This window comes from Taudactylus pleione, unplaced genomic scaffold, assembly GCF_031769625.1.
Source record: "Taudactylus pleione unplaced genomic scaffold, aTauple2 ptg000273l, whole genome shotgun sequence".
Lineage (NCBI taxonomy): Eukaryota > Metazoa > Chordata > Amphibia > Anura > Myobatrachidae > Taudactylus > Taudactylus pleione.
This window is the reverse complement of record NW_028284675.1, coordinates 1,406,322-1,430,782: the sequence shown is the minus strand read 5'-3', so window position 1 is coordinate 1,430,782 and position 24,461 is coordinate 1,406,322. Positions and strand designations below refer to the sequence as shown.

At 39.3% G+C, this 24,461-nt stretch overlaps 1 protein-coding gene across 2 annotated transcripts in view; it reads left to right on the top strand.

Annotated features, from left to right (window-relative positions):
* DNAH6 (dynein axonemal heavy chain 6) overlaps window positions 1-24,461 on the top strand; it is a 342,820-nt gene that overhangs the window by 295,826 nt on the left and 22,533 nt on the right. For both annotated transcript variants that reach the window (XM_088481442.1, XM_088481443.1), the window contains exons 63-70: window positions 1,297-1,487; window positions 1,990-2,150; window positions 6,451-6,539; window positions 11,944-12,090; window positions 15,337-15,475; window positions 17,892-18,011; window positions 21,748-21,869; window positions 24,212-24,341. In XM_088481442.1, coding sequence (XP_088337568.1) covers window positions 1,297-1,487; window positions 1,990-2,150; window positions 6,451-6,539; window positions 11,944-12,090; window positions 15,337-15,475; window positions 17,892-18,011; window positions 21,748-21,869; window positions 24,212-24,341 — 1,099 coding nt within the window. The remainder of the gene's footprint in view (window positions 1-1,296; window positions 1,488-1,989; window positions 2,151-6,450; window positions 6,540-11,943; window positions 12,091-15,336; window positions 15,476-17,891; window positions 18,012-21,747; window positions 21,870-24,211; window positions 24,342-24,461) is intronic.

Here is a 24,461-nt window from a genome sequence, read left to right as displayed (position 1 = left end):
GACATACTGTATAATACAGAGACCATTAGTAATCGCCATACAATACACAGCCGCACAGCATGGTCCCTGGAATGGAATAAGTCCAACAGCAAGGTGCTGTCTGATCTATCTATCTATCTATCTATCTATCTATCTATCTGCTTAATATATTACTTATATTCCATTATCTACAGAATTAGTATAATTGATTGACATCCAAAATGTACACTTGGAGGGTGATTTAATTTCTTGACAATATCTGCAAGGCACTGGCATTCTGACCATCCCCACTACACTATTTGCATTTACCAATATCGCCAATTTTCCCTCACGCTCTATAAAGGTGTGCAGGAAACTGAATGATGTTGGGGTACTGTAACTTCCTGGGATAAGTGTAGCCGAACATCACAGCTACACATATACAATCCAAACAGACACAATCACAAAAAAGTACAGTCAATAACCCACATTTATAATAGCAGTAAATTCCACATTGTATTATCGAGCCATAGTTACTGAACAAGCCATTTTATACGTAGTATATTGATAAGGAAACTAATCTGCTTTACACAAAAATGCTGTCTGCAAACACTTGTATAATGAAATGCATTTTACTATTGATTTTCTATGTGCAAAAATACTTTCTTTAATTGCATGTTAATTACCAGCCCTAAGATTAGGAAAATGGTAACATTCAGGCACTTAAGCAAACAACTGAGAGAACATTTAGCATATTTAATATTCATCTTATACCAAAGCTCAACTTCTGCAAACTACTGTATGTTGAGTATTTGCACAAGGTAGAATTATATTTCCTAAATGTATTATGTATTCGCTTAGGAAATAAAATTAAACCATAATTTATAATTTATAAAGTAATAAATACTAATATGGACACACATTCTGGAAAACAAAAAATATGTATGACGAAAATTCATGTTAGTAATAGCTGAATTATCCCCGTATAAATTATGTCATAAAACATAATGGGGTCTATTTACTAAGCTGTATTAGGAGATAAAGAGAACGATGATATGGTACCAGCCAATCAGCTCCTAGCTGCCATTTTTCAAACACAGCATGTGACATGGCAGTTAGGAGCTGATTGACTGGTACCTTATCACGATTCACTTTATCTCCTAACACAGCTTAGTAAATAGACCCCAATGTAACTTTGCACTAACTGCACTAAACTGTCACATACATGTATAACTCAAGGGCACCCACTGCTTTCTACATCCACATCAGTTAATAATTTGGGCCCATTCATTGCTTCTTATTTCTGTTTTGTAAATAATAATTGTATTTAAATTCTAGGTTGTTTTTGCTATCACAGAATTTGTGATTAATAATCTGGGGAAGAAATTCATTGAGAACCCTCCCGTCGATCTTGCTACTCTTTACCAAGACATGTCACCCACTACTCCTTTAGTGTTTATACTAAGCACAGGATCAGACCCAATGGGAGCATTTCAAAGATTTGCAAAAGAAAAAGGATACTTAGAACGGTAAAATTTATTTTTATATTTACTAAATACTGTCAAATTCTTGATTACTCAGAATTAGTATTAGGTTATTTGACATTTACCAAAATTAGAGTATTATACTGTCAATTATGTTACTATAGTTATAATCTGGAGGAAACAATTCATCTTTGGAAATAATACATTTAAATTAATTGTAAGATGAAGTTAATTTGCTTGATAACAGACCTCAGCTGAGGCAGCCGATTAGAGTAAATGTACCATATAATAAAGTTATCTAAATAAACTGTAGACCTATCGATAATAAAATTCATTTTCCTGCATTCTAATAACCTATAGCTATACTACTTATTTCTTGTTATCGGTAGACAGTTCCCTATTGTGAATATATCTATTTAGGGTTGCATCTTGCAGCACAGAACATGATTTAAAAAAAATCCTGATGATGTTTTTGTACAAATATATATATAAAAATCCGCTTTCACTGGTAAGTTTAATTAATGTGCTTCTTGACAACTCTTTGTAGGGTACAGTCAATTTCTCTTGGTCAAGGACAGGGGCCAATAGCAGAAAGTATGGTAAAAGATGCCATGAAAAGCGGAAATTGGATATTTCTACAAAATTGCCATCTAGCTGTGTCATGGATGTTGCCTATGGAAGAACTTATAAAAAGCTTTACTGAACCAAGTATGTGCAGATAAAATAATGCTTGCACATTTTACATCTCCTGACTACTAAATTTGTGATCTAACATTCACAGACTTCTGATAACGTCATATAACATTTGTATTTATTATGCCTACAGCACTATACATTTGGCAAAACTATTGTGTTTCTTCGCCACTCTTCTCTTCTCATAGGATAGTGTCTGACTTATGAGTGCTGATGTGACAGAGGAGCTGTAACACAACTGAGGAAGGAGGTCATGGAACGAGCTTAGCACCATCTGAAGCTTAACTAAGCCATAAGCAATTATATACTGAGCCTATTATATCGTAAATTTAGGCCTGATAGACATTTCCAGGCCAGGCTAATGAGACACAATTGATTTGCTTACTGACTATTGCGCTCTGTCCTCCTATTATTCTCATTCATTGGTATATTACGGCCTTCTTTTACTGTATATCTTAACTAGTAATTTTCTCAGCAATAGCTTACTTACAATGCTATGTGTACAGTATTATGATGAAAATGAAAGGATCCTTTACTACTGATAGGCAGGGCCACACCTGATCATATTAAAGCTGCCATAGAAGGGCTGAGCCTGAGCACAGAGTTGTAGTATCCATTCCAATTTGGCCACCCATGTGATAGTATCAATCTGACTACTCACATGCTGCTTGTTTAGGGGGAACACATCCCAATTGTAAAGCACTAATGAGTATGCTTTCACCATAGTAATTGTTAGTAGATAAATAAATAAGTATGGCATAAATATCAGCATAAAACATTCTAGATAATGTTCCACTGACTGATACGGTCTGATTTACATGAGTATTACATGTTGAATACACTGTTGAATAAACCAAAGAGTCTGTTATTGGTGCACAGTTACACAGTTGCAGCTGTCCACACATTGCTATTTTATTTGCATTTGACCAACCACTACATCCTAATGATCAGACATGATTGGCTAAATGATTTGGGACACATTTACGATGCATGCAAGTTCATGGTTTAACCAAGATGTGCAGATGAGTCTTGTGTTTCAAGTCTAACTTGTCAACACAATTTCAAATCAAGTTCAATGAAAACTATATATACAATTTTCAGTGAACTTGATTTGCATTTGTGTTGACAAGTTAGACTTGAAACACAAGACTCATCTGCACATCTTGGTTAAACCATGAACTTACATACATAGTAAAAGTGTCCCAAATGTACTTTTTTTTATTGGATAATCAGTCAATTATGTGACGGCAACTCAATACTTTGAAGCATGGTCATGACGGAGTTTCTATTGCTCTGATGTCTTACCCAACTTACTAACTGCTAAATACTGAATAGAATATAAATTTTACTTGTAATGACCCCTCTGCCAGCAGACTAATATTTATCTAAGAGGTAAGCTTTATCGAAAAATGTGATCTCTTCTAGCCCTCTCAACTGATGTGGTTTATATCTGATCCCAAATTAGATTTTTATTTCATATTGTGCACACTGGTAAATCAGAAATGAATAAGCAGTGTTATCTTTTATCATCGTCTGACATTACGTTCTACAATAGTGATTTATATTCTAAACTACAAAATAGTCCAACTTTGTTTGGACTAGTACGAAGGGTGACACAGGAAATTTGAGGTTACATATTATTTGAAATTGTAAATACAGTATGGCACACCAAACACTTTAAATAATAATTATTATTTTTCAACCTCTTTTCTTATGAAATACTAGCAGAACAGCTAGTCATATATCAGTGTTCATATTTAGTGCATAATTAGAGGTAGTTTGCACATTATGACTGTAGCTTTTGCTTTACGTTGCATTGGTTTTGTCTGGAAAAAGTTTTCTAATTTCAAACAATATGAATTTTTATAGTTGGGCAAAATCACAATAAAATACTCTTTCCCTGAAATCTCCCCATAGATACTTTTTCATAATTAACTGTAGAAAATGAAATATAATGATATCACTTTGTTATCCTGAGAGTGGACATACCTGATATATACTTTCCTCAATATTTAGGGTTATTATAGGAATAAGAGGGAATGTAGTTAATAGACCGGTGGACTACATGCCGCCGGTCTATATCCCGACAACTAAACCCATTAGGCACCCCCCAGGAGGGTTATGTTTAGGGTGCAGGAAGGGAGGGTTAGGTTTAGGCACCGCCGGGGGGGACTTAGGGTTAGCACCACCCTGGGAGTCTTAGGGTTAGGCACCACTAAAAGAGGGTTGGGGGGAGAGGGGAGGTTTAGGGTACTTACCAACCCTAGTCGGGGTCTTGTCCTGTCGGGCTTCTGTAGTCGGAACCAGCAGCTAAACAGCCACTGTTATTTGTACCCATTCCGAACAGGAGCAATGGTAAGATTTTTTTTCCACTGTTTTGCTGCCAGTTTCCATGTGACATTGAGGAGTCACATGAGAGCACAGTAGGATATACTTATTGGCAGCATTAATAGATCCAATGCAAATTGTATTGAATAATTATTACAGCAGTTAGTACTAGATCTAGTTCCCTGGATTTATCAGTATAGTTTAGCATGGGAGGTCTGATTTAGGACATTTAACAGGGTCTTTGTACTATGCACCTAAATCACATGAAAACATCACAGAGATTTACTCTCACAAATGGGAGTACATAGCATATAATCGCCCTCAGCCCCTTCCATCTGTCATTGTGACAAGGGGAACTATTCATCATCGGATGCTGGGCGCCACCTGATAATTAAGTATCCAACCTGCCTTGAGTTTCGGTGGTGGATACTTAATTACTGGAGCAATTCATTATTGCTCCCATGTAGCATGTTACTTACCGGTGCTGTGCCGCCTTCTGGACACGCATGGCCAAAAATGCGCAGGGCCATTGGATCTCTCTTCGCAACTCCGGACCTCCCTCTCATAGGAAGGCTCGGGGCTTCGGGGAACAAACACACAATCTCAAGATGGCTTTGTTCCTGCAAGCAAACTCTGAAACGTTCAGTTTTGGACCCATCGATCCCCTAATGAATAGGTCCATTAATTAAAACATTTAGAAAGAAGCCAATTAGCAAGTGTAACGGAGGCATTACTGATCATGAATAGGCCCCAAGGTGTGGTAGTCTAGACAACTTTTCAAAATGTTAATTCTGGAGTTGTAGTGTGTGCACAAAAGTAGAGTGATCATGTCACAAAGGAGGCTTGACTACACAAGGCGTGCTTTCCGTGTCTGATGTGTTAGATGGCTAGGTCGCACCTTGCCCTCTTACATCCCATAAATTCTCAGATGCATTGTTGTTCGCACCAGTGATGGATGAGTTGACATGTTCACTACTGATTTACTGAGCAGAGTGATGGTGTACAAGTCTGGCTCCTAACTCCCAATGTTTCCCAATTTCCGAGAGTTGGAACGGCAGAATAAACTACTCAAATAGGACTGTATCACCGAAATGGGGGCAGTTGGGATATATATGTTTCTTGGTGCAACAATAAAATATAAAGATCAAAAATTAAATTTCTCTTTTTTTGAGATTTTGGACAATCTTATTATTGCAGACAGATTATTTTCTTCTTATCCAAAAAAGGAAATCACATTTTCTTATAATTGCTTTGTGAGAGACCCAGAGAATACAGGTTAATCCTCTCAGTTGAATGACTATTCCAGCCATATCTCACTGGCTCGATACTTGTCACTGAGTGAGATCACTGACTTGACAGGCGTCGCTACCAGCTCGGTGAAGGAGTAGAAATGTGGGAATACTGAAGTGACACTTGCCAGGTTCTGCTTTGCTTACAGATATCAATCTAGTTTTATTCTCCTTGGAAAAGGCCAAGTGACATTGCCCTTGATATGCATCTTGTCATTAGAAAACTGATATGATCTATAAGTTTACATCTAATTAAAGATTAGCGTTTTATGTAAGTAGCATGGGAAAAGAAGCCCATCATGAAGTCTTTGCATGTAACATCTAGCTTGTGGGAGCAAGGTTACTGATTCCACTGTGATTTAGGTTATTGATTCTCAATGTGTCATGACATTTTTATATCATGCTGAATGAATAACAATAATTCAGGGGTAACAACAAAACCTTTAAAATACTTTGGATATCTCTAGTGTTTGTTATCTATGAACTATATTTTATTGTACATGACAAAAAGCAAATGTAGCCCATTTTGTTTTCAAAATATGTGAATATGTGGTTCTACTTATTACAAAATTTTAAAGTTGTGTTATGAAATAATGAGTTGTGTGCAATATGCTTAGCAAGGTATACCACAACAGGTTGGCATACACTAATTCTAATATCTAAATTGTAATGACTGAAATTGGTGCTCTGTGTTACAGATGTTTCTATGAATGAGAACTTCAGACTGTTTTTAAGCTCTATGCCAAGCAGAACCTTCCCTGTCACTGTTCTGCAGAATTCTGTAAAGGTGAGATCAAGTACTTACCATTACTCATACACCGACACTACATTTCCTATAGAATCATGTTCCCTGCAATTCAGTTGTGAATAATTTACACAGTACTGATGATGCCACAAGTGGCTGGTTACTATTATCAATTTCACCACTATCCAGTTCTAGCCATAAATAATGCATGGATTTTTTCGTAATTAGAAAATTCATACAAATACATTATGTTTACCATATATTACAAAATATGTATTCTACAAAAATAATTTTGTTATCGCTCTGGCACTTATGTGTCACCTCCTGTTTTATGTGGGTATTGTTGTTCATAAAATAGAAGAATCAAAACATTATTTTCCATGTACCTGCTGGAAACCAAAGGGTGGGCTAGCAATGTGCAAGTCTACTGAGACCCAAAGTCCCATGTTTTTATTTTTATCCTAGGCAGAATGGAAGTGTATTATCCTAAACCTTTTGCACACTAACTAAATGTCTGCTGAAAGCAGCACATACACTAATTGGATTTGTGTTAATGAGCCTTAAGAAAAGCAAATTCCTTGATCTTTTTACATTTCATAGGTTTATTCTTTGCTCCAGGGAAATCTTTTTTGGCATCACTCACAAGGGCCACATGATTTGATTTCTAATATATTCACTCATTATGTTACAGGATGGCACAAAACCTAAACAAATACTGCTGCATTGTGATGTTTACCAACCAATAGGCTATTCAATAAGTAATACTAAAACATAGCATTGGATCATTTTTTTCAAAATAAAATACTGTTTTAAAGATGTGTGCTGAATATATTATATTTATTTTGTCACATGCACTCTAGATTTAACTAACTTTTAACTCCCAGTGACACCTTCAATCTGAAGTCATAACTATTTCATCTGTTTACCAGCCCGACACTTACGCTGCCAGATTTTAAGTGTGTTTTGTAGGAAAGTATTATGATCTCAATTTAGCATGTACATAGAAATGCTTTCGCTAGAGTGATTTTTGAATGGTTTGGCATCTTTTATGTCTCCGTATAATGCTGCTGAATGAGACGCTAGATGTTATCAGCAGCTCAGCTAAAGACCCTTTCATCAGATGAGGCAAACATTATAATAATCCTTTCAATATTAAAGTCTTTAGCTTTGAAATGTGAATACGTCATGGTCCTTGCAGAATAGTGTTTTAAAACCCACTCTAAGCCTGATTACATATTTGTTCATACAGAACTGTGCATGTTCCCTTCCTGGCTAGTTTAATTTCAAAGCAAATAAATATGATGTGACAAATATTACTCCATCAGATGTCTGACACTTTGTGTATGGACTTTCTATGCAACCACAAATGTGTAGCTGTAGTGTTCATTTTGCTCTTCAACTGCATTAACAAACTAGAAATGAATGGGATTTATATCAACATTTTGAAAGGGTCAAAGCACTCCTCCCCCTAGGGCCAATATAATAATGTGTCAACCGCAACAAGCCGACAGACTGTATCATTATATATACATCTCTCTTTTATGTACCTCTCTCTGTTATCTGCGATCTCATTCACAATGTATCTGGTACCTCGTGTCGCTGTGTTATTCTTTTCTTGAATTCCTGCGCTCACCCTCACTTTACAATTAGTGTCTCCCAGTATCCTTATTAATAATATATTCCATCATATTGTAATTAAGTTCCTATAGCCCATAAGATAAAATAACTCCCTCAAACCATATACAGTACTATCTACTTCCCCCCTTATCCAAATCTGCAGTCCCCTGCCAGCTCACATGATCAGTCATAGCTGTATGCAGAGGACTCCTTTCTGCTGTAACATTGGTGATGCCAGCCTCCATATGCTATGTTCATTTAAGTTGCAAATGGCTCTTGTTGTCATCATATTGTTTACCTGCATGAGCTGCTAAGCGCATATATAAATAGTGTTCTGCTGCTAAAAATAAATGTAAATTTACCAAGCAAATCTTTCCCCGCTACTGTTTCCAATACGCTGAAAATGTGAAATTAAACTTGCAGTCACTCATTCCGTAAAAGATGCACATTCGAGGTATAATACATATCTTGACAGTGTAATAATGACTATTATATTTTGGTGATCTTCATAAAGGAACATTAATAATCATATAATATCAATTATTTAACACTGATGTGATGATGTAACAATTAATTACTTATTAATTACTCAGAATGAACAATTTAGGACCTGATTCTGAGTCGCACGCAAAGGGCTATAGTTGCAGGCAGCCGCGTAGGCCTGATTTTCTACATTATCTCATTGTTCCCAAGATCTCCTCCTTCTGGATAGAGTCTTGTCTATCCTCTTCCCGCTCCTAGTTTGCCCTGTACAAAAGGATCAATTTCTTCTTGGATGTCCTATATCTGTTATATTCCATGCACAGAGAAGATGAATTCCTGGGCAGACCTGGACACCCTGGCTATATTCTTAATTGGCTCTCATATCTCCCTATCATATTCTCATACTTCCTTCGCAACAGGTAACGCCCCACCTTATTTGCAGTATTGACTCCTGTCCCTCCTCTCTCTTTTGTGCCCTTCCCGGCCTTGCATACGATACAACTAAAAAATGTAAAGAATACGTTTCTTTTGGTTGTCACTCCCATACCAATGGTTATAATTTGTTTCACTGCTGTATTTTTTATGCGACTACCTGTTCTACTTATTGTTTTTACCATTTTCTTTCCCCATGTTTATTACTCATGTATTCTAAACCAAAAATTCAACAAAAATGTCTAATCACATAGTTAAGCTGCCCATCCACTAGGCGATTAAACCTAGCGATTGAGCGATAACGACCGTCATTATCGTTCAATCGCTTGGAAAATGTCCGCAAATCGTGCAGTAAAATGCATCTTTCATCTTTCAGGGACAAGTCTGCTAGTGGATGGGCAGCATAAGGGCTTTAAAGTTGGCGTTTGCATGGGGTTTACACAGTCCATAAGAAATGTCCCTTAATGCTTTTAGGTGAACTGTTGATTCTGAATACTGCAAATTAAACTAAATTCAAAACAAGCAAAGCCTCTTTTCAACATCCATATTTATTATGGGTAGTAATAGTTTATGTGGAATGAGGATTATATTCTCATTGACTGAGGCTGGTCAAACAGTCTTCACTATCATTGGTGACATCAGCTGAAACCGGTAATATCAGTCACGTCATATTTGAGCCAGATAATCACTGGTAATTTAAATTGGAGTCTGTGTGAGTTATCATCTTCCTACTGTCCTAAATTCGGGATCGGTAGGAAATCCCGAATCCAGACGCTGGAACACCGGCAGTGAAGATCCGACAGGTATTTTCTCTATTTGCTAACCTAACCCCCCTAACCCTAACCCTCCCTTAGGGGTGCCTAACTCTAACCTCCCCCCCAAGTGCCTAATCCCCCTGTAAGTGCCTACACCTAACCCCCCCTCCCCCACAGCCTAACCCTCCCGGTGGGGTGCCTAACCCTAAGTCCCCCCTGGGAGCCTGTAACCTAACCCCCCCCGTGGCTGTCCACGCCTGCTGCCCGGCTTACCTTCGATCGGTATGCCAGGCGTCGGGCTCCCGGCATTGGTAAAATAACAGACATCGGGATCTCGACACCTGTCATTAGACCCCTGCTGGGATTAGACAGTCGAGAAGCCAGCAAGCGGCATTTCGACCATCGGCTTCCTGACTGCATCCCCCTAAATTCTGTGTTCTGTCTGTGATCTGCTCACTCAGCTCTCCAAGCCAAATGCTGAATATTGTCCATATTGTCAATTCATGTGTGGCCAAATAAAAAAAGTTATCTTGTTGCTGGGCACTTGGGTTGAGTCGCGGTTTCAGTCTATTTATGGCCACAAAATCTGTCCAGCATGCTGTATATTGAGAAAGAGAAAGCAAAGAGAAAGAGAAAAGAAAGAAAACCTTTATTGGGAAAATCATCATCATCACCTTTATTGCTCTATCATGCAATACTCTGGAGAAGTTCATAAATAAAAGTTTGTATGGTTTGTTTCTTAGCATCCCAGGTAACAAAAATAGTATGCATATATTGGTGAATTTATATATATATATATATATATATATATATCACACCAGAACCGACGGCACTCAGGGGGTTTTAAAATGAGGACAACAGACGAGCAGTTCTGGTGTGTTGTGTTTGGTACACTATCTTTGTTCCGCTTTGGAGGTCAACGGGGTAAGAAGCTGACATACAGTACATTGTGAGTGCTGGATCCATGCTTGGATATCTCTCTCTCTCTCTCTCTCTCTCTCTCTCGTTACAGTATTTGAGCGTTGTTTCTTACATATTAGATAAACACTACTTTTGACTGAAAAAGTTCTGGATTTTTCTGTACTTTTCAGTGATGGATTAGCTGCAGAAAAATTCAGGATAAGACATAGGCCGGTATCCTATAAGCCACAGTAAATTACTGTGGCTAATTACCTCGCCCGGGGCTATACAATTAGCTATGCAATTAGCCCCGATGCCGGCACATATTGGAAATTTTATTTTGCATGCCTCAGGGTGGCGAAACCAAATCCGTGATAAGAAGCCCTTTTTCCAGCTTTCGCAGCAGTGAAAATACATAGGTCTGTAACTTTTCGCAGATCCTATGTGTTTTCGTGAGAAAAACGGAAAGTTTTCAGACGTAAAAAACATGGTGTAATTGGATACCGTGGAAAATCAATTGATGAGAAACACCCATGAATCAGCTAGTAACCCATGTTTTTTGCATCCGATGTACACACTGTGCAATCCTTCAAATGACTGACCGATATATCTTGCATCGTTTGGTCGTTACGTTAACTATATAACTTTAACATATTGCCTGGTCGTCCAGTTGGGCGTACACACTACACGGTTTGCACAAAATCACTAAAGATACCTTCTCATCTGACGTGCATGTTCAGCAGATCAGAAGACGCAAGGAATGATGCACAGGAGCGCGCAATAATGCATACACATTAGACGATATGGACGATTTGTCATTCCAATTCAGCTCAAAATGACAAATTGTCCAATTTATCGTCTAGTGTGTACCCAGCCTAAGCAGAGTGCTCTCCTTTCTTGGTTTACATTTGAAAATATCAGCTTTGTATTGAATTAACATGTAAAGTTTTCCTTTGTCCAATATGATGACTGTCCTGGGAAAATTGGAGCAATCTGATGTGCAGCACATAACCAAAGTTTGCTGATGAAAAGTTCCTATTGATTGTTTGCAAGTGATGTAATACAGAATGCACATTTGCACAGAAATTAGAAACTTTGTCCTTGATTAGCATCAATCAGACGGTTTTGTCACAGCCACGAAACACACTGGGATACAGCAGTATGGAAACCACATAATTGATACAGAATAAAATGAAATGTTAAACCCGATGTTCAACAAAGAGGTCATTACATTCTCAGCAAATGACTTTCTGTTGCAGGTTACTAATGAGCCTCCAAAAGGTCTCCGTGCTAATATCCGTCGTGCCTTTACGGAAATTACACCCACGTTCTTTGAAGAACATTTACTTGGCAGGAAATGGAGGAAGGTTATTTTTGGAATTTGCTTTTTTCACGCCATCATTCAGGTGACTCTCAGTTTTACCAGCTAATCTAGTGGAACATGTATTGAAATATGTTAGCATAAATTATACCAAAGGTTAAATACTTCAATTGTAAGCTGTAGCCCTACATCCATGCCATGCCATTATATTTTGTTGAAGAATGAGATTTTATACTATTATTATATTATTATTATAAATATCTTAAGCAGCAGTATCATGACTATGATTCTACCAATGCCTTATACAGTATAGTACATTGCCGATGGTGAGTGGTCTGCGCATGCGTAGGACCTGTCCTGCGATTTCACGTGCAGACCCTCCCAAGCCGCAGTATGATTGACATGTTGTGGCATTTGGGGGGTGGAACAGGGAAGTTCCTGGGCAGCATTCCCAGAACAGGGGGAGGGGGTTGTCGCCCCAATTTTTCGGTAAGGCCAGGGTCTAGACTCAGATTTCCTGGCCTAGCAACTGCCAGGACCCGGTGAGGCTGCGGTAAGCTGCGAAAACATAGCGAAGCTTGTTAATGGCCATAACATACTGCGGTCATTAATTAAATAGGGGAAATTCCTAAATTCACTAAAATTGGAAGTTTTCTTCATATTTAGGTATATATCTTCCTCCTAGGTAAAGATTGTCTAATGCAAAGTGAAAGGAGGCAAGTAATTATGATTTATAGAAGCAACTTCAGCTCCAACAATAAAACCATTTAGAACATAAGGATATAGGGACCGATGGAGAAGAAATTGCAAAATGTGCATATATTATTGTACCAAAAAGTGACCACAAACAGCATATTTTCACCCACATGCAGAGCCAGACACATCTCCAGTCATGCCCAGCTCTGTATTAGCATGCCTATGCACCTGATATATGCCAACACATTGTTATCGGCATGTATATGCCCCTGCCCTATAGCAGATGCAAAACCACACCTCTGAGGTATATAGGAATCAAGGACATGCAGTCAGGGTAGGCCCCTGTCTCTGAGATTTGATATCCAAATTATTACAATAGTACAAAGAAGATATTTATAACTTATAAACATCTTCTTTGTTTTTTGTAATCTTTTTCATAGTTAACACTCACCAGCTTTGTGGAGCTCCCTAGAACTGCAGGGATACGAGAGATGAGGCAGCAACAGCTCGATTCTGTACAGTATAGTCAGACACTGCTTGCAGAGCTGGGGGTGGGGCCATAAAATGGGCAGTACACTAAGAGAGCTAATAGAGGCATGCCTCTGAGTATGGGGGTGCCTTTAGCACTGATGGACACCGTGGATGTGTCATGTGACCAGGAAGTGCACTGAAGTGTTTAGCGATTGGAGCTCAGCAGCAGCAAAAGAAGACAGAGTGATGCAGGTAGGAGAATCAATGGACACTGAAGCTTAGTGTAGTGAGGTGAGAGTTACAGTGAGTAGGGGGTTGGAAAGGCTCTCAGAACTCAGGGAGTCATTCAGACCCGCTCATGAGCGGCAGTACGCTCGCAAGCGGGTCGATGTTCCCCCACTGCGCGTGCGCACGACGGAGGGAGCTCCGTTGTGCGCATGCGCGAGACCCGGCGAGCGACGGGCTCTCCATCGCTCCGGGTCTCGCACCAAAGGGGGCGTGCTGTCGATGTTGATTGACAGCACGCCCCATTTGGTAGGCGTGCCGGGGGCGTGCCTGCCAGACGGAAGCGTTCCCATGGGAACGCCTACCGTCTGAAGCCAGCCCCACTGACATCACTAGTGATGTCAGTGGGAGTGATTTTGGCTCTGATAGAGCCAAAATCACTCCAGGGCTTGTGGCAGCGAGACCCTACCGCAGGGTCTCGTCGCAAGCCCGATGGTCGCGATGGTCAAGACCATCGCGACCATCATCATGGACGCTCGCTATAGCTGTGGGTGGTCACCCACAGCTATACGAGCGTCCAGGAAGACGCTCCATTTTCATGGAGGAGGGCCCTGATTCAGAGCGAGCACTCTGGTCAGAGCGTTCAGCTCTGAATCAGGCTCTCAGTTCTGTTGAGCTGCATTTGCATAATTTCGCAATGCTAAAGGACTGTAATGATCCCCTCCCACGTTCCACTCTTCCAGTCGTAAGTGTCATGCAGCTACAGAGCCTAGCGGGTGATTACAGGGTTCGGCGATGCTATTTCTCATGCCTTCAGACTGCTAACTCTCCCTGCTTGTTTCCATGTTCTGCTGGGCTCTCCTTTTAGGGCTGTGCGTGCGCCTCTTCCTGCATTTCTTCTTGCAGTGGATGACAATAAATGGGATGGCAAGGTTAAAATAATGAGCCTGCTTCTGTCTATATAAAGATGCCAGGGTATTAGGCTTTAGACTATCATCTACCCATGCTATATTTCCAGTGAATATAACACTGGTACCATATTTTCAGGTGTTTTTTAAAGAAAGCCCTGGAAATATGGCATTGGTGGTCACAGAGCTGTAACAGGGCACAGTTATGCCGTGTGTCGGTATCGCCCCCTGAGTGTACACATGATGTTATTTAGAAGGGGGCATGACTGGCAGCTCCAGTAAGTGCAGAGCAGTGCAGTCAGGACGCCCGATCGGCTTCATATAATGTGCTAGGTGCCCGACTGGAGTTTCCACAGGATGCTCCACAGGTGCTGCAGCAGCAATCATGGCTGCAGGGTGCCGTTCCAGGGATCCTGCTAGCCAGGAGCAAGGGCCAGATGTGGGGAAGAGGGTGCCGCCCACAGAGCATCTGTGCGACGGCATCAGTCACCCATAGCTAGTTACGGACCTGGGTGGTCATCCCATCAGATTTGGGTGCAGAGTGGGTGGTGCTGACTCACATCCTGGAACTATTATAGATAGACCACTGTTTTGCAAACCATACAATCTAATTATTATTAGTGAACATTTATGTGCATCTGTAAATGCAATTTAATGTAAAACACACGATTCTCTATGAACGTCTCTGTAGTGGTAGGATTTGAACCATTACTATTTAATAAAATGCTCATATAACTTTGATAATGTATGTCAATCCATTTACACTTACTTAATCTGTATTTCCAGTACATGGATTTAGGCTAAATGCATGATTTTTATACACATGAGGAAGTATTCTTTAAAATGCTTCTATATTATAATTTAATATAATAGGATTGTCAGAGCAGAAAGTACTTCATTCACTTTTGTAGCTGGTACTTCATTATTATATTATAAATATTAACATAGTAGTACAGTATGCATAATATAAAATCTTCCTTTGGTCGGCTTTGTATTGATGTAAAAATAAAGTGTACAACATTTAATTTTAGGAGAGGAAAAAGTTTGGACCTCTTGGATGGAACATTTGCTATGAATTTACTGACAGTGACAGAGAGTGTGCCTTGCTTAATTTGAACCTATACTGCCAGGAAGGAAAAATACCATGGGATGCCCTTACCTACATAACAGGTACACTGCTAGCGCAGGCATGTGATATTTCATGCTGAGGGCTGTAATTGCAAGTGCATGGAAACTTTTCTGATTTGCTTATTGGTTTCGGTTGTTGGCTCCGGTTGTTTGGAAACGTTATAATGATCAATGACTATGAATTAATTCAGTTAATATATACATATATTTTATTCTAATAGCTGCCAAGTCCAATTGCTGATTCAGTAATGCAATAATTGATAAATTGAAGAGGTCAATTCTAATGATGCGAAACATAACTCACATGATAGAATAAAGCAAGTGTATAAAACGTTGTATTCCCTCATATAAGCCTGCTCAGTTGTTGTTTAGTTTACTTTGTGTTTTTGCTTTTTTACACTTGTACAGTACTTCTCTAACCACTTACATATAAACATTACAGAAGTATCAACAGCTGCATTGTATGTAATTTGTTGAACGAACATCATGTACTATAAATATAACACCAAATAAAATCTGTGGGTTTTGTCATCCATATTCTTGCTTTTCTATCCAATTTTATGCCTGTCATACTATCTTAGGGGTTACTATATAATAGCCCAAACGTCAAGCATATTCTACAGCTTTAGAATGTCATACATCCCCCATTGGCTATCATATTAGCCATGATGTCCTGCATAATAGTCCTAAATGTTGAGCATATAGGTCATTGCATGATAACCCACATTACAAAGAGCTATAGCAAACTGTCAGCAATTCCTGAATACAGTCTTCCAAAGCATGACCCGTCTAATCACTTTCTCAGCAAACAAAACCACTTTCTCACACAAACTCCTTATGCTGTTGACAGCCATGCACACACTGGCCATGTCACCCTGCAACGTGAGTTACCATGGAATGGCCCATATTATTCTGCCCAGAGTATCCAGCATATTAGCCTCAGTGTCCAACATATTATGTCCATTCATTGCAGACATATCGCTAGGAACCAAGGACCTGATTCAGACCCGGTCGCTATGATGCTTTCGCTCGTAGCTGGCCGATTTTCACATTCTGCGCATGCGTACGCATCGCAGTGCGTGAACCAGTGCGGAGGATCAAGAAGCCATTTGTGTGTGGTGACAGGGGCTGGCCATTAATAACGGCGAACGCAGGTGCCTGAGCATCTTAACGCCGTTTCGGAGGCGTACATAATTAACAGGCAGCATCATAGTACACGTCACCTGGTTGTATTTCACACTGACGTGATCGCAGTGCTTGCGGTAGGGTACAGTCAACCTCATGCGCTGCTTTTGCTTCCGATGGTACCCGATGTACTGATGGTTGCATACACTTCCTGGAGATGAAGTGCGCAAGTGGATGTCTTAAAACAGGCTGATGAGCGTCTACATACAGTACACAAAGCGATCGCACGCCAAGACATAGTGGGTGTGCTTATGTCTTGCCGTGCGATCACCTGTCTTGGGTGTGTGCCGGATTTGCATACGCTGGTTGCGAGCGTACAGCACGTATCTAGCGAGCAGGTCTGAATTGAGCCCCAAGGCAATAAGGACAAAGCTCCTGATTATTAGTCAGAATTGTGTTTGTTAATGTGCTTACTCAGTGAGATTGACATGTGGTGAATAAGTAATATAAGGTCCAATTTAAATGATACACAATGAATGTGACGTGTTAAATTCTCAAAACAATCCTTTATTCCTTATCTGACTTGTTTACCTTCTGCATTCAAGTTATAGTGCTCTTCATCTGAGGCATACACACACCCATGCCAGGTTACCTTGTTATGGCGCACATTTCTTGAAGTAGGCTAAAACTTTTCCACTGACTATTAAATGAAATGCACCTGAATCAGAAACAAAACAGTTGTTTGTCACTTAGCCACGGCCCTGTACTGAAAAGGATTTATTATTACTGAACGCAGTTTGCTTTGGGAATGTCTTGACTATCAAAGCTCTGGAAGATCTGAAGAGACCCAGTACTGGGGGCATGGCCAGATGTGTGGGGGTGTGGCCACAGCTCATCGGAAATAGCAGAACTCTCTTTACATACTGCAGGGTTTGTGACCACACATCCATACCATATTGGGGGCATGGCTCTCCATCCTTGTTAGTCCCAGGCCTGGGATCATATGTGGATGGAGAGCCCCTTTGTTAGTCCAGGCCCCCTGGCTACTCTGCGCCCTACACACTGGTACACCCTGTGTACATGACCTTATATTGTTGTTTGGACTTGAGGATGTTTTACTACAGATACAGATACAATGGAAGTTCACTTTCAGAAATACAAGTACAAATATTTTATCTTTAGCACCCACAGAGTTGCTGCCTTTTAGTATGGCACTGTTCTGCACCATATAGGACCTTTGGGTATAAGTGCAAATAATGCATCTGTCGAGCTGTAAGGAATTAACATTACAAAGCATATGGCAGTGGAACTGAAGCATGATACTGTTTTACAGGGGATATAACATATGGAGGAAGAGTAACTGATGCATGGGACCAGAGGTGTTTGAGAACAATTCTAAGAAGATTCTTTTCTCAAGAGACCCTTGAAGACAACTACCTTTATTCTAGCTCAGGTAACTAAAATGGAAAATATTGTGACATGAATAGATAGATAGATATAGATAGATGGATTGATAGATAGATATGAAATAGATAGATAGAGATGAGATTGATTGATAGATAGATATGAGATAGATATGAAATAGATAGATATGAGATAGATTGACAGATATGAGATAGATAGATCGATAGAGTAAAAATAAATAATTACATTTGTGCAAAGAACAGTTGTCATAGACAAGCAAAATTGCAACTGAATAATAAGCACATCATTTGGGGTGGCCCTTAGAGTGGACACTGCACTAGGCCTAGTTATAAAACATATTAATTATATACGCAACATGTTCATCTGGCTCAAAACATAACATGCGAATGAAAAATGTAAGATCAATTAATAAATCTGATTGAGTACTTTATTTTTTTAACGTTATGCTCAATATATATTCATTGGCACAATACACAGGGGATATTTTATGATTCTAGATCTCATTGATCAGGCATAGCACATTTCCCTGTCACTGGGATGGTGACTTCTGTTTGATGTGTGCTTTGCTTGCATGCTTCAAAACGTTTGCTAGCTAGCACTGCCTCTTTTCATTTCCACTATCCCCAAGCCAACCCCATCTCTGCCTTTGCTCTGTTACAGTAAATTGCCTGTACGTTATATTGATTTGTGCTCGTAAATGACAACATGTCCTTCATTGCCCTTTACTCCATTGCTACTACACTAAAGTATGAGCAATTCCCTCTATGTGACTTTCAGGTTCAGTGTACTATAATAATTTTTTTTTTTACATTTTCACCAATACTCGTACTCCAACTTATTACCTTTGAATCACTACTAAAGTATCAGTGACTATATAGAATACAAATATCAAACTGATGGTTAGTTATTGTTTTATCCTTTCTTAAGGGAACACAAAATCATTTTTTTGTATTTAATACAACCCAAGTTTTCAAATGACCTCATCACATACAGTAGCAATCCTAGGATTGAATGTGAGGAACACAAGATTGGTTCACATCCTACTCTGGGATTGAAACTAAAATTGTCCATCTCATTTATCTACCCTTTGAACTGGCAGTTTAAGGTGATCCTTCCCTCATATAATGCCCTATGATTCTTCCCTGTGAATGTAATATGAGGTTCTTTTGTAAGATCAGAGTCACTTGTATCACTGGTAAAAACAGTCAGTATAATTAGGAAATCGGTGATCTATGGCATAGATGCTCAACTACCACTCTAAGTTGCACACACAGGATTTATATAATTGAATGCAGATGATGCAGATGAACAAATCTTTTGTAACCCTAATGATCTTCAATTATTGTTCATTTAAGAAACAATCAGCATTGCATGCCTTACCATTTATACACTTTGTCGATGACTTCTTAATTTACTTGCATCCAAATAATAGGTTGTTGAAAATATCCAAGATATCGTACCCAGTTGTCCATAAAAACAAAACAAAAACTACATTTACTGTACAATATAACAAAAATGAGTAAAGCCTGTAAAACGTGTTAAGGTGCCCACACACATAGCGATCTGCACACGATCTCACAATATGTGCGATTTCCCCTGAACTCTCCCCAGGCAGCTCCCCGGCAATCCTACTCACAATTTGGAGTAAAAAATGTCCAATCTGACTTAAGATCTACCGTGCATCCAGTACATTGTGTCCCAGATTGGCAAATCTGCCCTACAGCATGAAAGATCTGAAGATGCGATGTACAACGAGCGGGGACGCGCATCGTGATCGTGAGTGACACTCACGATTTGGCCATATTTTACACTATTTGTTGTCACGATTCGTTGAAATCGGCCAAATCGGGTAAAATATCGCTATGTGTGTGGGCAGGTTTACTGAGGGTTAGATTGTGTTATGCTGCATTATGGGGTTTATCAGTATCAGTGCATGTTATGTGCAGCTGATACTGTTTCTCCCCCATGTACTAAGCAAGAGATTTATTTAAAATGACGGGGGCGCTATATGCCCCTATAATTATCGGCGCTCCTATCTACATTACAGTGCACCAATGTGTTTGCAAATGTATGAACAGTAATATTCAATGATCGTTCCGAATCTTGCCGTTAACGATTTCACCAGGTCAGACAGGTGCTGCTGCAGTCTCCCCCTCTGTTCCAGGTGGAGGGAGAAACAGTTGGCTGTCAGCATCTCTCCGGGATAAACATGCGCAGGCACATAAGCAATAGGGCCGCTGGGAGGAAGAGAAACGGCACTTGTGCAGTGCAAACTAAAGCGCCAAACTGGACAGTCGAACGTGGGAGGGCACCGATGACCAGACAAGTGTTTTAACATTCTCCCACTTCGGAACAATGAAAAATAATACATGCGGCCGTTATCAGGACCAGCTTCTCCACGATCCAGAGATGGAGTGGGTCCACACACATAACGTCTGTTAGCAACATCTCAATACTTGTACATCTACCCCCGAGTGATGTAAATCTGATTGCAGGGGAACACATACATGCATGATGTACACCCTTCCCTCAACCTCCAAAACCTGTTGTTTTTTAATTTATAATTTGATATCGCTTCTCACCCCCAACATACAGTATTTGTCTTGAAGCTAACTTCTGCAGGTACTCTGTCACCCAGGGAGGTTACCAGGTAGAGTGCAATGAGGGGTGCTACTTTCCAGATTCTGGCAGCAAATCTGGATTTATCTGAAATGCATGTGAGGTTGTAGTGTACTTTTCTATAATACAGTTGTGACAGCTGTAAAGTATTATATCGCACCTGTTTCTGTATTGCCGGACATACCATGCTGCCAAGCATATTGGTTTGGCTGCAGTATCGGGTTGATGAAGAAGAATCACAGGTTTAAAAAGCATGGTAGAGGACAAGCTGATACCAGATCATTTCATGATTCTGTCTAGAGTGTATTTTACTATCAAAAAAGAAAATACAAGGATATTGCATATGACCATTGACAATGGTATTGCTGTTATAGGAAAAGTCGACACCCTGTTAATTCTTAAATAATTTCTGTAGGTAGCGTTTGATCTTCACAAGTATTCATAACACACAAAAAATGTACAATAAAATATTAAACTCCTGAAGGATTACAAACTCCAAATGACGTTTGACATGTGCATAACTAAAATACTTTCTTGCGTACAATGAAATACCCAGTTCCCAAAAATGCATTATTCATACTGATCAAGTAAATGCATTTCATTTGTAGTGTTACAGCTGATTGGTACTGTATGGCATTTGGTAATGTAAAGCATGCATTGGTGGGTATCCAGAGTAATTGCATTATTTTAAATCTCTAACCCATGAATCAAAGATTAAATAGAAAAGTTTCTACTGTGAAAAAAAAGCTTTTCTCTATTTTCAAGTTAGTCATATCATAGATAAAAGTATGCTTCATTAGAAGTCACAGGGGTAAATATACTCAAGTTAGAATTTTTAGAAGTGTAGATGTTGCCCATAGCAACCAATCAGATTCTAGCTGTTGTCTTCCAGAGGATGCTAGTTAAATGTTCAGTAGAATCTGATTGGTTGCTATGGGCAACATCTCCACTTCTAAAAACTCTCACTTTAGTAAATTTACCCCACACTCTAGAAAAGTCGTTCTTCAGGCTATTGTATATATATTTCATTTCAAATCACATACAGTACACACCTGCCGGCAGCTTTGATTTTCCTCCTGTATTTTTTTTAATATTCAAAAATTGAGTACAAAATCTAATAAAATGTATTTTTTAAACACACTTAGGTATATATTTCAGTCCAGATGCTGAAAGTCTGCAGTATTACAAGGAGTACATAGAAAATCTGCCTTTAACTGATGATCCAGAAATATTTGGAATGCATGAAAATGCCAATTTAGCTTTCCAGGTTTGTATGCTTAAGGGCACGTGCCCTAATTTAATTGTGTGAGGCATGGATTCTACTACAGCTTAAAGAAAAATAATGATTTAATCATAATAGTCTGTTAAACACAGTTAATAAGCTGTAGCTGCTATTGTATGTCAATCTTACAACAATGTTTTTTGTTCCTAGAACTGTAAGATAATGCAATACAAAATCACATCTGCTGCTGACAATATTTTGAAGTCCAGTTTAAGAACAACTACAGTATAATAATAATAATTGCATATTGAACAGATCTAACCATGGATCAAAGATCATGCATAAAGAATTAACCTGTAGATTTAAATATATATATTGAACATGCATTTTCTGATGAAAGTTTAGTTCACCCTCCTAAAATGAGTCTGAAATGTCTGCATAATACACACACCTCTCTCAGACTATAACAAATTGCTTTACATTATTCCTCTTTGTTTGTCTGGGTGATACAAACACAGTGAAACAATATAACAGTTATATCATTCCGCCTCCATCTAATCATAATGCCACAAGTCATGGGTTCATTTAGAGGGGACAAGATTATACAATTCTCTGCGGCACTGGGTCTCAACATCCCGCCCATTTCATTACGAAGTGGGCAGGATATGGAAGGGTGATCTACTCTTCCTGGGGTCCCCCGGACATTCTGGCAGAGTAAGCAAATTATGTGATAAATATAGAAATCGAAACATATGCACATGCACACTCTAACCATGCTGAACCTAATAATAATACTGCTAAATTGCATCAAAGAAGTTCTTAGCATACTGATGGCTATAATTATGGGCCTGCCCACCATATCCAGATGATATCCACTTTAAATCTCACACTAATGTGATGCCATTGGGCGGTTCTGCTGGGTTGGCCTGGGGGGTCCCGTGCCCTGTATTTGTTCCATAGAAGTGTTAGGGACCTGCCTGATGGAGGTCACCTGGATGCGGTGGGCAGGCTCATAATTATGGCCATCATTATGCTAAGAACTTCTTTGATGCAATTTAGCAGTATTATTATTAGGTTCAGCATAGATAGAGTGTGCAACTGCACTTGTTTAGTTTTCTGCTTGCAGCACTGCAAGTCTCAGCAGGTAGCACCTCACATTGTGCTTAGGGTGTGCAATCTAGGGCCCCTCTCCCTAAATAAATATAGAAATGTTAGATAGCAATTACAGAATGTGAACTCTCTCTCTCTCTCTTGGTAAAAGCAAAAAACAAAACAACATATAATAGTAAAGCAACTGATCTACAATAGTATTTGGAGAAAAAAGCATTCATCTCTGTGACAAAAAATATAAACACACTCTACTTTGGTTTTCTGTTTTCTACATGTGGAGTTGGGGTAGGGTGGGTACATCTTGATGGGGCAGGGAGAGAAAGGCAGGCCTAGATCACTAGAGGCACAACTGAAAGAGAGAAGTGTGATCCATAGAGAGAACAAGTCCTGGAGAACTAAACTTAATATGTCTCGCGTAAGAAGCTATTCTATGGGTGAACCATGGATTCCAGTAACTATAGAACACTATAGCCATATCATAAATAAAACTAGATATATACACTGTGGAGGCAGGATACCATATTTTATTGATGAAAGCCAAGAAGGGGGTGAAAACAATTCTTTCCAATTCTGAGCAATTAGAAGATCGATAGCATTACACATGTGTCAGATTAATTTATCAATCAATTGGAGAGATTAACAAAGCAAAACTGTGAGGGGATTTCTAGAGGTAGAAACTCATCTGGCTTATGACATCATCCTAAAAAGACACGATAATCAAAACTTCTTTGGACACACAGCCTCCAACAGAGATTAGATGCTAAGTAAGATTCAACCTCTGCAGACTGGCCGAGGGCAGCGACCGCTCGCGCTGGTGATACGAAGCAGCAAAATCTTTGATCAAAATCCTTTTCTGTATCGAGAGCCAGCACAACTGTTGGGAGTTTCTGCTGGTTTATATAGGAAATCAGATGAATTGATCTCCTAGTATTGTCCAGGGCTTGTCTAGTAAGAATAAAGCCGAAGTGGTTCAGATCCACCAATTGTGTCAGGTTGTTTAGTCTGGTTGCTAATATATTTGCAAATAATTTAACATCTGCATTAAGTAGAGAGATAAGCCTACAACTGGCACAACTGGTGGGATCCTTTCAGAGGTTTAGGAATAACAATAATAGTGGAACAAGTTGTAGCAACATGAATCTTTTCTTTCTGCATGACCTGGTAAAAGTGGCCACCTTATGAGGTGTCAGGACATTAGAAAAGATCTCGTAGTAAGAAGATGGGAAGCCGTAGCTATAGCATTTTTTACAATTAATACATTTTATTTCTCTATATAGCGCAAGGAAACAAGCACTTTAATTAATACCATATTGGATGTGCAGCCAAGGTCTACAGCACAGGGAGGAGGAAAAAGCAATGATGAAATTGTGAGCGAATTGGCAGCCTCAATCCTGTCAAAGTTGCCAGGTAATGTTTGTGTTATTTTTTTCTACAGCTTAGTTGCCTGTAGCACAATTCTATTTAGAGGCTAATACAGAGTGGCACACAAGTAGGACGCAAGTGTGTCCACATTGTGTAGTGGTTAGC